General features: G+C 37.3%; 1 protein-coding gene across 1 annotated transcript; it reads left to right on the top strand.

Annotated features, from left to right (window-relative positions):
* Positions 1 to 384: 384 nt before the first annotated feature.
* Positions 385 to 8,124, top strand: LOC108669871 (apolipoprotein D-like). Its single transcript, XM_018157303.1, has 5 exons — positions 385 to 395; positions 963 to 1,068; positions 1,889 to 1,976; positions 3,540 to 3,730; positions 8,062 to 8,124. Exons 1-5 carry the CDS (start codon positions 385 to 387, stop codon positions 8,122 to 8,124), a joined length of 459 nt encoding a protein of 152 aa, XP_018012792.1.
* Positions 8,125 to 13,935: the final 5,811 nt, after the last annotated feature.

Raw genomic sequence — 13,935 nt, 5'->3', positions numbered from 1 at the left:
ACTGATTGCCCGGTGAAAGATCACAAGCATTAAACAAACTAATAACAGATTGCGTCACTAGAAACGCATACCGTACCATGAAAAATAGAATTGTTGAAAATTATCCAATGTCTATCGAATTGACGTCAACAATAGGTTAGGTTAGGTTAGTTGCCACATGTTTACTAGCGCTTCAGCTCTTTAACTATCTCGCACCGAAGGTAAAAATGAACATCATCAATGAGGTGGAAAGTTTCAGTTATCGAAAGTTTCTTAAATCAAAAAATCATTTATCACCCACAAGAGGCGGAAGGTCATAATTATCCAGCCCGCTGAAGCTGGCTATAGAACTCAATTTCAAGAAAACTATGAAATTGGATGATTAACAAAATTCATGAAACCGAAATGGTGAAAATGTCTTTATACAAATTTTTCTTCTTTAAATTGAATTAAAAGTTGAGGTAACCAAAGAATTATCCAAAATTCAATGGTATTTAATATTCTCACGGTTTGAAATTTACAGGCAGGCTTTAATTAAAAAATTTGTTTCGATGTTGTTAAACTAATATTCAATTAACTCAAACACTTTTCATTACGTGAAACTGTTTAGTAGGCTAATACACTAGACAATAAGCATATTAATTCAGTACCATCTTGTTACGGGAGGAAATTTAACGACTACCATGTAAGTTTTGATCATGTTACCCAAGTTGCATGTTCAGCTTACATGATTGCTATTAAGAAGCATCTCTCGTCAAACAAACGACAGCCAATCATGCTATAGGTATTTATAATGATTGCTGCTACATGACCTGAATTTCGGATGACCGCTCCACAGAAATCAACTCTAGAGTTAAAATTTATGAATTTTTTTACGAGCAAGAGTTCTTCTCGCATTTTTCCATTTCAATTCATTGAATCGTTAAAAATGAATAACCGGTTTCGTAAATTCAATGTCACTTGTGAAATTCCCTTTGACGCAGGTTCTCCGCTGTACTCCTGCTGGCCGTGGCTGGCCTGACGAACGCTTACCTCGACCAGGGCAATTGTCCTTCAATCAAACACGTCGACGAGTTCGACCTTCCTTCTGTGAGTATATTGATGATATAAATCAAAACCACACATCAGTGCATTTATAGTTTATTTTCCATAGCAATCCAATATTACAAATGTCCATCTGTAACTAAACATATCAGAAATATCATTCCATCCAATTGTAAATAACCAATATACAAGCAAAAAAATTATCGCATGCACGAATATCTCGAGCAAGAAATTCAAAAAATAGTACCTTTCATACTTTCTTAAGTAATTTTTGCAAATATCTTCCTACTGCCAACTCGTGGACGCGTATCCAAGTTGCATTGAAATGTCTCTGTGATTCTCATGAAAAATTATGTTGTGAGGTGGCAACAGATTAGCTGCTAAATGGACATCTGATCAGAATAGTCAATCTGCATGTCAACTTTCACAGTCATCATTATATCGTTCCATGTATCATGTATGTTATTGAAAGCTTTCGTTTTTTTTATTAAAGCGTTTTTCTTCGAACTGTAACTATATTTCGGCAGTTGTCCAGTCTACTCAATGTGCTAATTTCGTGACGCTCTAGTAATGTTTGCCGAAGTAAATTCCAATTAGATTCGTTATATAGGAGACCTTAGGTCACTCCAGTCCCATAGATTTTTTCTGAAATATTTTAGGAATATTCAACCCATCTTCATCTTTAAAAGGCTTCAATCATGGACCGGCTCTGAGGCAGATAACAAAAAACCAACTTTCTAAACTTCATAATCAAATAATTGTTTGATCGAAAATATATCCCAATTCACATGAAATTCAAACTAAATTTGAAACATTATCAATTTGAAAAATATCGGTTTTTAAGTGTAAAACACACAAATTTCAGTACATGGGTCGGTGGTTCGAGACTCACCGATACCCTGATGGAATCGAAAAAGGAAGAGCCTGCGTCACGGCAGATTACGTACTTGTCAGTGAGTCTTCTATTTATCTTATAAAATGAAGGTAGCGTAATATACTATTCAACAAGTTATCTGATTCTGATTCATATTCAACGTACGTTGTTCCAGGTAAGGCAAATTTTTCATGACCGTTTCTCAACTTTTACCAATCATTTATTGTATCGTCAACAAAGGCCTATGAAAGCCAACTGCTATCCAATAAACTGGTTGGGCTGATCAGACGCTCCTAAGAGTAGAAATTATGAAGCTGTTGTTCACCTCTGCCGTGCGCCCGAACCTAGAGTTTGGAAACGTTGTGTGGTCACCGAGACTTGAAAAGGACAAAAATTAAGTAGAGAGTGTTCAAAGACGTGCAACAAGGATAATTCCAGGCTTAGAGGGCAAGTCTTATGAAGAAAGATTGAAGATTATTGTAGCTTCCCAGTCTTCGTTATCATCGCCTTCGTGGTGATCTCATTGAAGTATACAAGTATACTCATGGTTTGTACAAGGTCCCAGAAGGATTACTAGAATTTGAAACAAGAACCAACACCAGGGGCCACATCTATAAACTAGAAAAATTGCGGTGCAACTCATCCATGCGACAACATTTCTTCTCGCTTCGAGTCACCGACATGTGGAACAGCCTCACTGAAGATATTTTTGACGCTCCGAGCATGAACGCCTTCAAGAACAGACTAGACAAGGTCATGCAGGAGCATACTGTATGTTTAGTCTTAAAATGCCTCGTATCCTACGGAACAACTGAAAACTTGAAGCGATTTTAAACCTACCGTCCGTTAAAAAGATTTGATTAAAAGGCCAGTCTAGTCAAGAAAAGTACAAGAATCGGCCACAGGCCTATCCAGGCCTATTCTTCAATGCCGAAGATACTATACTATGTAAAGCCACATCTGAACTAATGATACGAGTTTGCAAATCACCCAAGAATAATAATTTTTCTTCGCTTCAATAATCTCTCAAACTACATTTCGGGTATAAAGCATTATCATTGTAATGAAGCAGTTTCTTCAAAGGTATTACGGAAATCCCTCTAAAATTAATCTCTATGAATAACTCTACTGCTGAGAAAAAAGGATCACGCGGTGTGTGAAATCAACTACAGTTGGATGCAACGAAGGGAATTTCTGGAGAAGAATTCAGTTAATCTGAATAGATAATATAATATTAAATGATAAAATATAAATGCAAGTACCGGTATGTAAATATAATAAAAAATACATGTAACTATCTCAAACTTCTAAATACGTTTTTAAAAACATTATTTACAGAAACATTCACATATCGAATCTATATTGACATTTTTTTAATCGTTACTAACGGATTTATCAAAGTTAAGAAATGAATTAGAACGATTGATAAATTCGTCGCTCATATTGTTTTACATACATCCGTTATGCCTTCCATCGTTACGTGCTATTTATTTATTGATCATCTTATTAATGATTGATAAATCAATTAATTGATCATCTTATTATTGAAAATTTGCAAGCGCTACGAAGAACGTGATCGTAACCAACCTCGAACGAATAACAAGAACTAGTAACTAATTCATTTGAAAATTAAAATTTTCAGACGACACGAGGTTCTCCATCAGGAACTCTGCTAACCTCCACGACGGATCAATCGAACTGCTTCACGGGAACGCCGTGACCACAGACACCCCCGGCCGGTTTATTGTAGGGTTCCAAGGCGAGCCTCCCATCGTCTACAACGTCCTGGCCACCGACTACGCTACCTACAGTTCCGTCTACAGCTGTGCGGAGGTCAGTGTAGTCTACACAGCGGCATTTTAATCTTTTGGGAGGTCAGTATATTCTACACAGCAGCGTCCAAACAGGCGTGGAGGTCAGTGTAGTCTACACAGCGGCATTTCAATCTGTGTAGAGGTCAGTAAATTCTACACAGCAGCGTCTAAACAGGCGTGGGGGTCTGTGTAGTCTCTACAGCAAATAATGATTGGTAATTCCTGACAAAGTAAAAGTAACTAAGAAAACCAGTAATGGTATCGTGATTAAAACTCTCTTTATAGACTTTTCAAAAATTGNACGCCTGTCTCTTATACACATCAAGATGTGTATAAGAGACAGGCTAATAGGAGTGCTTATTAGTGAAAAGTGGAATTGATTATTATATACATTTACTCGTCAAGAAACCAAGGCGAGATAACAGCAAAATTCTCATACATGTCCAATATCAAATTTTAATTTTGATGTGTGAACAATGAAAATCGTCAAAAAGAAACAAAAATCTTTTGATGCAGACTTTCGCTGAAAATTTAACGGAAATGTCCGCGCGTCGAACGAAAGTAACAAACAATATTCTTGTGCCACCATTCCATCGCTTATACCATTTTTATATTACAAGTAGATCATATTGCCTGCACTTTACCCTCTCTGAGGGAAGAGAATCAGTATGCAATTCATTGTTATGATAGATTGAATGAGTTCGAAAAAGTATTTCCGAGTTTCAATATTATGCGAAGAATTAACTAGAAGAAGTATAAGACTTTACTATTACACAAAGAAGCATTCATATATCAGGAGCTAGAAATAAATATCTTGACTTCAGTTGGAGCCTCCGAAAATGAGGTTAGCCAAAAGTGAAGTACCATAAATAACAGAGATTCGGAAATTGAACAACGAAAAAATCGTTCACGTCTTTTTGAATGGAAATACAAATTCAAGCAAAATAAAACATTTTTTGACCGTGAGATTTTCAACGACGGGGACAATGGATAGATCAACATCACTTCCGCCGTGAGCAATAATTATAACGTAGCATTCGAACCCGTTGTAATGCGATAAATATGTTGAGATATCAGCATGACGAAGGGTTGGAATGCTGCCAGTGGAAGGAGGCGTCGCACTTCAATTTTTTTTGCCGGGCGATTTTAGAACGCGTGACGATATGAAGACTTCGGAGTATACAGTTTAGCTCTGGTGATGCCGTTTTTAGGTTAGGTAGTGAGAATAGTGTTTTTACATCTCTACGAAAATTTTCAAACAAAATATAAAATCTGCGTAATTACATTCTGTGCTCAACTGAATGATTCAGAGGTGTTACTTATCCATATTCAATTAGCAAGAAAATCATTTAAAATAGTTTAACCTGTACAATTAACTAACGTACGTTTGTTGAAATTGCGGGTTTGATACGAGACTTGCTAGGTGCTAATTTGTTCTCTTCATGAAATTATGACTTGTTGCCAGAGTTGAAAAAGTTTCATTTCTGATAGCGTACGTAGGCAATCGCGTTCCACACACCACGCAGTTAAGTTATTCGTATTGACACTGCCCAGGCGATACTAGCCACAACCGGAGCATCTGCCAGCATAGAGCACATAAAAACCCTGCAACATCTATAATACCGTCAAAGCCATACAAGCAGATCAAATATGCATTCATGTCTGAATTGCCGCAGTTCCTTTGTATACTGAACACGCCGGCAATCACAGTCTGTCTGCGCTGACGCGAGTACCTCGGGCAGGGTGCACTGCGAGTGACTTCGCTGTCGCGGCGTTGATACGAAGGTTCGCAAGTCTGCCGTGAACTTTTCCGCAGACCTCAAATGACCGAGTTCAATTGCTGAGGAAAAAAATTTCATAGCCAATTTCATAGCCATTTCATCCTTTACTCAATAGATCTTTTGCTAAGTCAGTTAGCAACGCTTTTGACAGTGTCGGCTACAATCAGATGGGGTGATGCTGCATTCAATAAAGATATAACCACCTACATTGGAAGGGATTATCACAATAATTACCCTAACAAAATTCGGGGTATGCTTCAGCCTCTGCCCCAGAGTTGCTGTATTCGCGTTAGAGTTATTCTGGGTCGGGTTGGCCAACTGATCGCAATCAGCGACTAGTCAGAACCTCCTTGCCGACTTTATAGTCTTCTGAGAGTAGGGAAAGAGTTGACAGAATAAGGACCAGGCGCTTGTAGCTGTCTGATTCGGGGACTGGAATGTAGACCAAAAAGCGGACATAGAGAAACTGATTTTCGTTTGGTCCTAGTCCTAGGCGGTTCCTAATTCAGGGTCGCCACCAATTCAAAATTTTGATAGGATAGTACCTTGTTCATCGAATCTTCGACGAAGGAAATATGCAGCTTCAATCTGGATTTGTTCTGACACGTGGTTTGGCTGCCAAATAGGTATCTTGGTAGCAGCACAAAGCAACAAACAATGAAGTTGCAGTTCGTAGAATTAATTCGCCGTCTTGCCAGCTAATAGGTGGGTTGTAGCCTTTGTGTAGGTGGGTTGTAGCCCTTGTAACAAGATATTCGGTTTACATCCTCGGGCCCGATTCAATCATGGTGTTGGCGATCTAAGGCACCTGGAGCCCGGCTGTGGTCGGAGGCCGCTCCAGGGCTACATTGTAGAGCTACGCTCGTGGGCTACATTCCAGGGCTACACTCGTGGGCTACATTCCAGGGCTACACTTGTCGTCTACATTACCGGTCAACGCTCTTAAGCTACATTTCCGAGCTCAAGACGTGTATTTTCCACTGGCAGACCCGGTACCTGCAGAAATGGCACCGATAAACTTGACTACACCGAGCCTGTGCCGGCAAGCCCGGTGATGGCAACCGGTAACGGCAAGCCTGTTATAGGCAAATTCGATACCGCTAATCTAGAGACGGCAACCCGGTATCGGCAAACTCGGTACCGGCAAATACTGTTCCAGAAAAATGTTGGTACCCATAGCCAGTGAATCGGCAATTTCGTTTTCAAAGTACAAGAACCAAAGTGTACGTCAGCGTATAGTAACTATTTGTTTTTTTAATGAAAATTTATCAATAAGTTATTAATAATAGATTATATTCATGAAGTGAGAAACAAATTAAATTAAATCCTCTAAATGAAATAATATTAATATCAACAAGAATTACTATGTTACACTAAATGGATCACTTCGTTGTGAATGAAATGGCATTCAGAAATACATTCACTCAATAAAGAAACAAAATTCAACAAATTTTCCACACCGACGCGCCAAGGAGCTGTGGTAAAGAAATTTCTTACAGATTTGGATGGACGTAATCCTCCAACAAAGTGTCCGAAAAGAATTTTAAAAATTGAGGTATGTATGATTGACACTTATCCTTAGTTCGCATCTACTGTATTCCACAACTATTTATTAAAATTTCGGCCTCTTCTCGTTGAAACATTTTTTTATTCATTTATTAATTCATCGTGTGTATGAAAGAGAAATGCTGATAAATGCAAACCTATTGTCAGACAAAACGGATAGTTTAATATTGAATCTTTTCATTTATGGCTTGTGCTCAAAGCTTTTCAATTTGAATGCATGGCCACCGGATCGAAAGCAGCTTTAGGTCAAATTTTTTTCTGACTTTATACTGTTCTGAGAGTATCACAAGAACTGGCCGAAGCCACATCATGCTGAGCTTCCAAGCTGCATAGCGGGTGCACTTAAAAATGGCTACAGAGGACATAGAGCGGCTGATTTACGTGCATCCCGAGTCCTAGGCGGCACCTGCTACAGACTCAAGCCCCTATACATACTTTGTTTGGAAAGTTGGTAATTAGAGCATTGTATCCCTTAACTTACCAAAGTTATTTCACAACGTAGCTTATCAAGTGGGGTCCTATAAGCATCATTATTTTGCCCATTTAATTGGAGGAATTTAAGTCAGATTAGTCATATGGGTTTCCAGGGCTCATGAACAACATTTTAGTGATAAGCAGTTAATTTTCTTAACCTCGTACATTTTAGTTTCAATAAAATATGGGTGTGGTATTTTTTATACTGAATCATTTAAACATATACGGCGCCATCCTTTTATAACCAAATTAATCATTTTTATGTTTTCCATTTACATAGCAGTCATATCAGTACATTGAAGAAGCATTTTTAAAAAATTGACAATGTATAGAACCTACGAAAACAGTATGATGTAATCAGCGAGAAATCATGAAAAACAGAAAGGGGCCCTTCACCTACCCCGCCCTTCCTTTTACTTTTTTTTCAGGTAAAAACTTTTTGGCAGGTTATCTCTAACTCAAAATGATGCTTAAGATGATGCTGAACACATACAAAAGTCGGTAAAATTAGCTCCAACCGTTTTGACAGGATCACCAAAAACAACACTTTGGGGTCTCATACGTTGAGGGCTATGCTCTCAACATCGGCTAGCACTACAGTTATAGGAAGGATTGAATGCTTTGTACGTTAAGGGCTATGCTCTCAACATCGGATCGCACAAAAGTTATGAAGTGGATTGCATGCTTGGTACGTTAAGGGCTATACTCTCAACATCGGCTTGTACAACAGTTCTTTGTGGATTGCGTGCTCTGTACGTTGAGGAAAATACTCTCAACATCAGCTTGCACAACAGTTGAGGGGAGGATTTAATGCTTGGTACGTTGAAGGCTCTACACATAACTTCGGCTTGCACAACAGTTACTGAGTGGATTGCATGCATGATACGTTGAAGGCTTTACTCTCAACATCGGCTTGCTTGACATTTATAGGGTGGATTGCATGCTTTGTGTCTATGCATTGCCTAATCTGTATTTATCAGGTGGTTAAGAGCCATAATTTTAGGAGAGAATATATTGATTAGGCAGTTATAAGGTTAAACATGTCATGATTGGAATTCCCAAGTGTGTGAGTGGATGACAGGTGCCAGTGTAAATTGAGAAAACATAACCCTGGGAATAAGAAGTGATGACGCAAGTACCAACCAATTCATGATACTGAGCAGGTGTCAGTTCAGGTGAATGCAGCGCAATAGATTTTAAAATAATTTGAAAAACAATAAACTACTCATGTCTCTCTTATGGTATGAACTGGGCCTAATAATGATGTATTATTCATATTGACAAACGACAATGGGAAGTGTATCGCTCCGGGTCGATGGGAGTTCGAAAGATGGGAAAGGAGAGGCCATGAGTGTCTATGCGTGGTGAGGAGTCGAAGGCGTATACCATAGAATTCAGATGCAAATTGATGGATATTTTCCTTATATATGATGCTAAAATTACAGATCCTAGTAACAGCAATTCGGGCAGGGCGCGGGAGTTGCCATGTGACACATGACCAACCGCGAGAAAAATTCTCGTGCCTCGTCTTACGTTTCTAGGAATTATGTCTTTCACTTGCAGTCATAACACGAAAAGTATCTAAGCTGTCCCTTATCGGCTAAGAATGCGATAATGAAAAATATTTGTAACGTAATTTTTCTACTTTCCACCTTGTTACATGCTAATGTTTATGATAATCAAACCATTTTTATTTTGTTAATATCGACCGAACGTAATTAATTAGTTCTGTACCATAAAAGTGTCCAATGATATATTATACGTACGAGTATTTTCATATTATTCGTAAAATGCATACATTCTTCATACGTTTAGATTTCATTGAAGATTTCATCTAAGTACTTTCTTAGTGGTCGAATATTTATGAATGAGCTTATTAGTTTCCCAAAATAAATAAACTTCATTTCAATAATTTTCTTCGTGACTTTCCCGTGTGTGTGACACAACATTTGCTTGCAATTGACGTCAAGAACGAAGATATCAAGACCTGCACGTCTCACCTGCAGTGGAACCAGACGTCATTCGGCAGCCGTCGCTGAGTACAGAGAAAGAACGTAAACAGATGTTAAATTTCTAAATATATCGACGAAATCATTACCTTTATTTTACAATAAGAAAACGTGCATTAACTCTTAATCAAGCTGCGGCTTGATTATTATCAAAAAACTTTTCGGAGAATCAAGCTGAAAGAGAAAATTCATCGTATTAAATTTTGATATACGGTCTCTATTAATTCAATTGCTTTTAAATTATTACTGAATAAATAAGAAATACAAATTATAAGTGGGGAACCATAAGGTGTCGTTAGTAGCCAAAACAAATCACATGACCTGATAACCAAACGGCAGCTGCAGCCGTGACGTCAGACGGACTTTGCCTTCATTCCCGCGGCCTGGAACTGACGTCATTTGGCCGGCGGTGCACCACGTGGCCGACGGTGCAGACGATATAAGGAGTGCGCGGTCACGTCTAAATCGCAGTTATCGTCCGACATCGTCTGACTTCATCGCAAGCATGAACGGGTGAGCGAGGCATTGAGTATTATACACATTTCGCGATCACCTCGAAAAGTAGAGTCTTAGTAAAACGAAAAACCATTTACCGAAATACTCTAATGAAACAATTCCCAGACAATTCTCATTCTAACTATTCCTTCAAGAACTTCAAATATAAACTAAGAAGATAGAACATTTATGAAAGGCATCGATCGAGCAATCGAGTGAGTTTAATATTTATTTACAACAATATTAAGACACACTTTTGAAGTCTTCGCATTTTATTATAAAAATAAATTTTTGGTGGACGTCTCGAATATTTGTAAAACAAAGTGTTTTATATTACTATTAAAATCGATAATTACAACGTAACTTGAATAAATAAATTCGATGCTAATTAGAACAAGCTACAAATTTATCCCTTCTACGAATTATGGGTTCATTTTCTGAACTACACTGCATGATGACGTGATAACTAATTTATTTTACACTAAATTTGTTTGCTATAATGCTAAGATAATTTTCATGTTTCATACTACTAAATTTGGTTGAAATTATGAAGCGATGATTTTTCAATTTTATACTCAATTTTATTGCTCTAATTGTGTGCTAACCATGATATTTTATACACGATTTTATTCCCTTTGACGCAGGTTCTCCGCTGTACTCCTGCTGGCCGTGGCTGGCCTGACGAACGCTTACCTCGACCAGGGCAATTGTCCTTCAATCAAAAAAATAGAAGAGGCAATAACAGATGTCCAAAGAGAGGTGATGTTCAATTAAGGAAATATTAATCAGTTGCAGATTGTTGTTGATAATATCTGCGATTATATTCACCATCTCTCCACCAAAATAAATAAGATTCTAATTCAAGCGAACATATTAGAACAATCATTGAAAAAGATTTTAGAAATACGACTTTGAAAAATGCTCTAGAAACGGAAATACGATAATAAAAACAAAAACTGAAGAAACAGTATATATTTCATTCTTCAAGTTTGAGGTGTCTCATAAATAAGAGATCGAACTGTGGAAAAACATCACTACTACGGAAGTTGCTAATGGAGAATTTTAATGATTTCAACAATCTTCTCCTGCATAGTAAGTCAACTCACCAGCCTGAATAGAAATTGTTTAAAAAATGCTTTCGATAAGGGATTCAGTAAATCTGAAATCATTGATTTATTTTATAACGGAAATGAAAATATTGATGAATATCTTGAAAATTCCCCTAAAAGACGTCAACAAAAATGTGCAATCGAATACTCAGAGAATACTGCTTCATCGATCTGTACCTGATCGAAGTGGCATAGATCACGAAAAAAAATTTCTTCATTTTTGATGATATTGCTACTGATTCAATTTACTTATCCTAAAACTATCACATATTACCAATACAATCCATTAGAACGAAATCAAGTCAATTAATTATATTCGAGTTACATTTCATTGATATGAAGAATATTCACAGTGACTACCACTCTTGCGATATGCCCTTTGCAGAATTTCAAAAACTCTGTAGTAAAACGTTTTAAGAACCTAATAGATTTGTGCTGATTAATAAAGATGAGCACATGGGTTCTGGAAAGTACTTCAAAAAGTTAAATCAATTATATATATCAAAGAATAATCTTTCATAGTGACACTCACTCAAGGTGACTTCAGGGTTTTTAGTAAACGAACAGTTTCCAAACTTTAATAATTAGGGTGAATAAAAAATATTTTGAGTGCTCGGTGAGGTTTCGATCGGGTTACAGTGGTCAACAAAATTTTGATGGCTAAGATTCAATGAAAGATTGTGGGTAAATGATCGGTAACCTGTGATTTAAGGCGTTCATGTTAACTGTGCTAATCTGGGCCTATACTTAAAAAAAAAGTTAAGAGATCGTAAGTTCATCAGCCAATCATTGACGGCCTTTCAAGCAAAATCCACCAATCATAGACAAGAAAATAGAGCGTAAGTACTTACGTTCACTTAGCTAATTTTGAAAGTATGGCCCCTGCACACTATCTATACTACTCCTGGCAATAGCCATTTTAGCAGGGCGTGGAAGTTGCCATGTGACACATGACCAACCGCAAGAAAACTTATCGTGCCTCGTCTTACGCTTCTTGGAATTCTGTGTGACTTTTAGGTGCAGTCAAAACATGCCAGGTATCTAAGCTGCCACTTATCAGCTAAGAATGCAACAATAAAAAACGAATGAAATGTTTTTTCCTATTTCACATTGGTACATGCAAATGCTGTTGATAATCAAACCATTTTTAATTTATGAATATCGCCCGAATGTAATTAATTAGTTCTGTACCGTAAAAGTATACCAGGGTATTTCATATTTTCATATTATTTGTAGAATACATGTGTTCTTCGTACGTCTAGATGTCAGTGAAGTTTAGATCTAAATACTTTTTGAAGATCGAACATTTATGAATGAGATTATTAATTTAGCAAAATAAAAACCTCCATTTCAGAAATTTCCTTTGCGACTTTGGTCGTGTGTCTGTGACACAACATTTGCTTCCAATTGACGTCAAGATCGAAGATATCGAGACCTGCACGTCTCACCTGCAGTGGGACCAGACGTCATTCGTCAGCCGTCGCTGAGTACAGAGAGAGAACCTAACCAGATGTTAAATTCATAAATACATCGACTAAATTATTACCTTTATTTTACAATGAGAATACTTCAGTCATTAAATCTCATTTTAGCTACCGCCTGATTATTAAAAAAAATTGACGAGAATCGAGCTGAAAGGAGAAATTCATAGTAAAATGTGTGAAAAGTAAATATATATCTTCTCAGACAACTTGCCCTTATTTACATTTTCCAGTCATCAAATAAATATTCTAAATTTTAATAATAATTCCGATAAAATAAACATTTGGTTCAGACTACGGATGTTGTACAGCTGTACCAAGACGACAACAGCCACACGGACAGCAGCGATGGCGTGGAATTCGCTGGTCATGACTTCAAGATAATTGTTTTCAAACGTAGAATGCCGGTTTAAAATAATGCCTTAGAGTTATCAGTTAGGCGAAAGAAGTTTTTATAATGTTATTTTTTAGAGATTTCTATCATTTCTGAATCTGTAGGTCCTAAATGATGTCTGAAATGACTTTTAAAGTCAGTACCTGCAATGTACCGTAACTAAATTTTTCGTCATACTAACGTCATGTTGCACAACACGAAGATATTCAAGTACTGAAAACGGTACTGAATAGCAACTTTGCTTCCAGGGTTACGAAATAATATTTTTACATTATTCCTACTAAGAAATATCGTTTTCTCAACTAATCACTTTGTTGGGTATTTAAGATGCATTTCCGTGAACTATAAAATTGAATCGGCATCAAATAATTGCAAAAAAGGCGTAAAAGAATATTAAGGGATTTTGACGCTATAATATCACATATTTATATCAAATCTAAATATTAAGAGTATAATCGTTACACGTGTCTCCATAAATTATTGTATTGTTGTCGAGATGTGGGTTATTTCGTAAGCTTCAGAATAAATAAATCATGATACACGGTCACAATTAATTAAATTTCTTTTAAATTATTACTGACTTAATTGAAAAGAGAAATTAGAAGTGTTGAACCATATCATTTGCAAGGTTTGGTTAGTATCCCAAACAAGTCATATGACCTGATAACCAAACGGCAGCTGCAGCCGTGACGTCAGACGGACTTTGCCTTCATTCCCGCGGCCTGGAACTGACGTCATTTGGCCGGCGGTGCACCACGTGGCCGACGGTGCAGACGATATAAGGAGTGCGCGGTCACGTCTAAATCGCAGTTATCGTCCGACATCGTCTGACTTCATCGCAAGCATGAACGGGTGAGCGAGGCATTGAGTATTTATACACATTTCGCGATCATCACAAAAAATAGAAAGAGTTTC

Source organism: Hyalella azteca, unplaced genomic scaffold (genome assembly GCF_000764305.2).
Source record: "Hyalella azteca isolate HAZT.00-mixed unplaced genomic scaffold, Hazt_2.0.2 contig10071, whole genome shotgun sequence".
Lineage (NCBI taxonomy): Eukaryota > Metazoa > Arthropoda > Malacostraca > Amphipoda > Hyalellidae > Hyalella > Hyalella azteca.
Note: the sequence above shows the minus strand (reverse complement) of the source record. Positions and strands in the feature narration are given on the sequence as shown.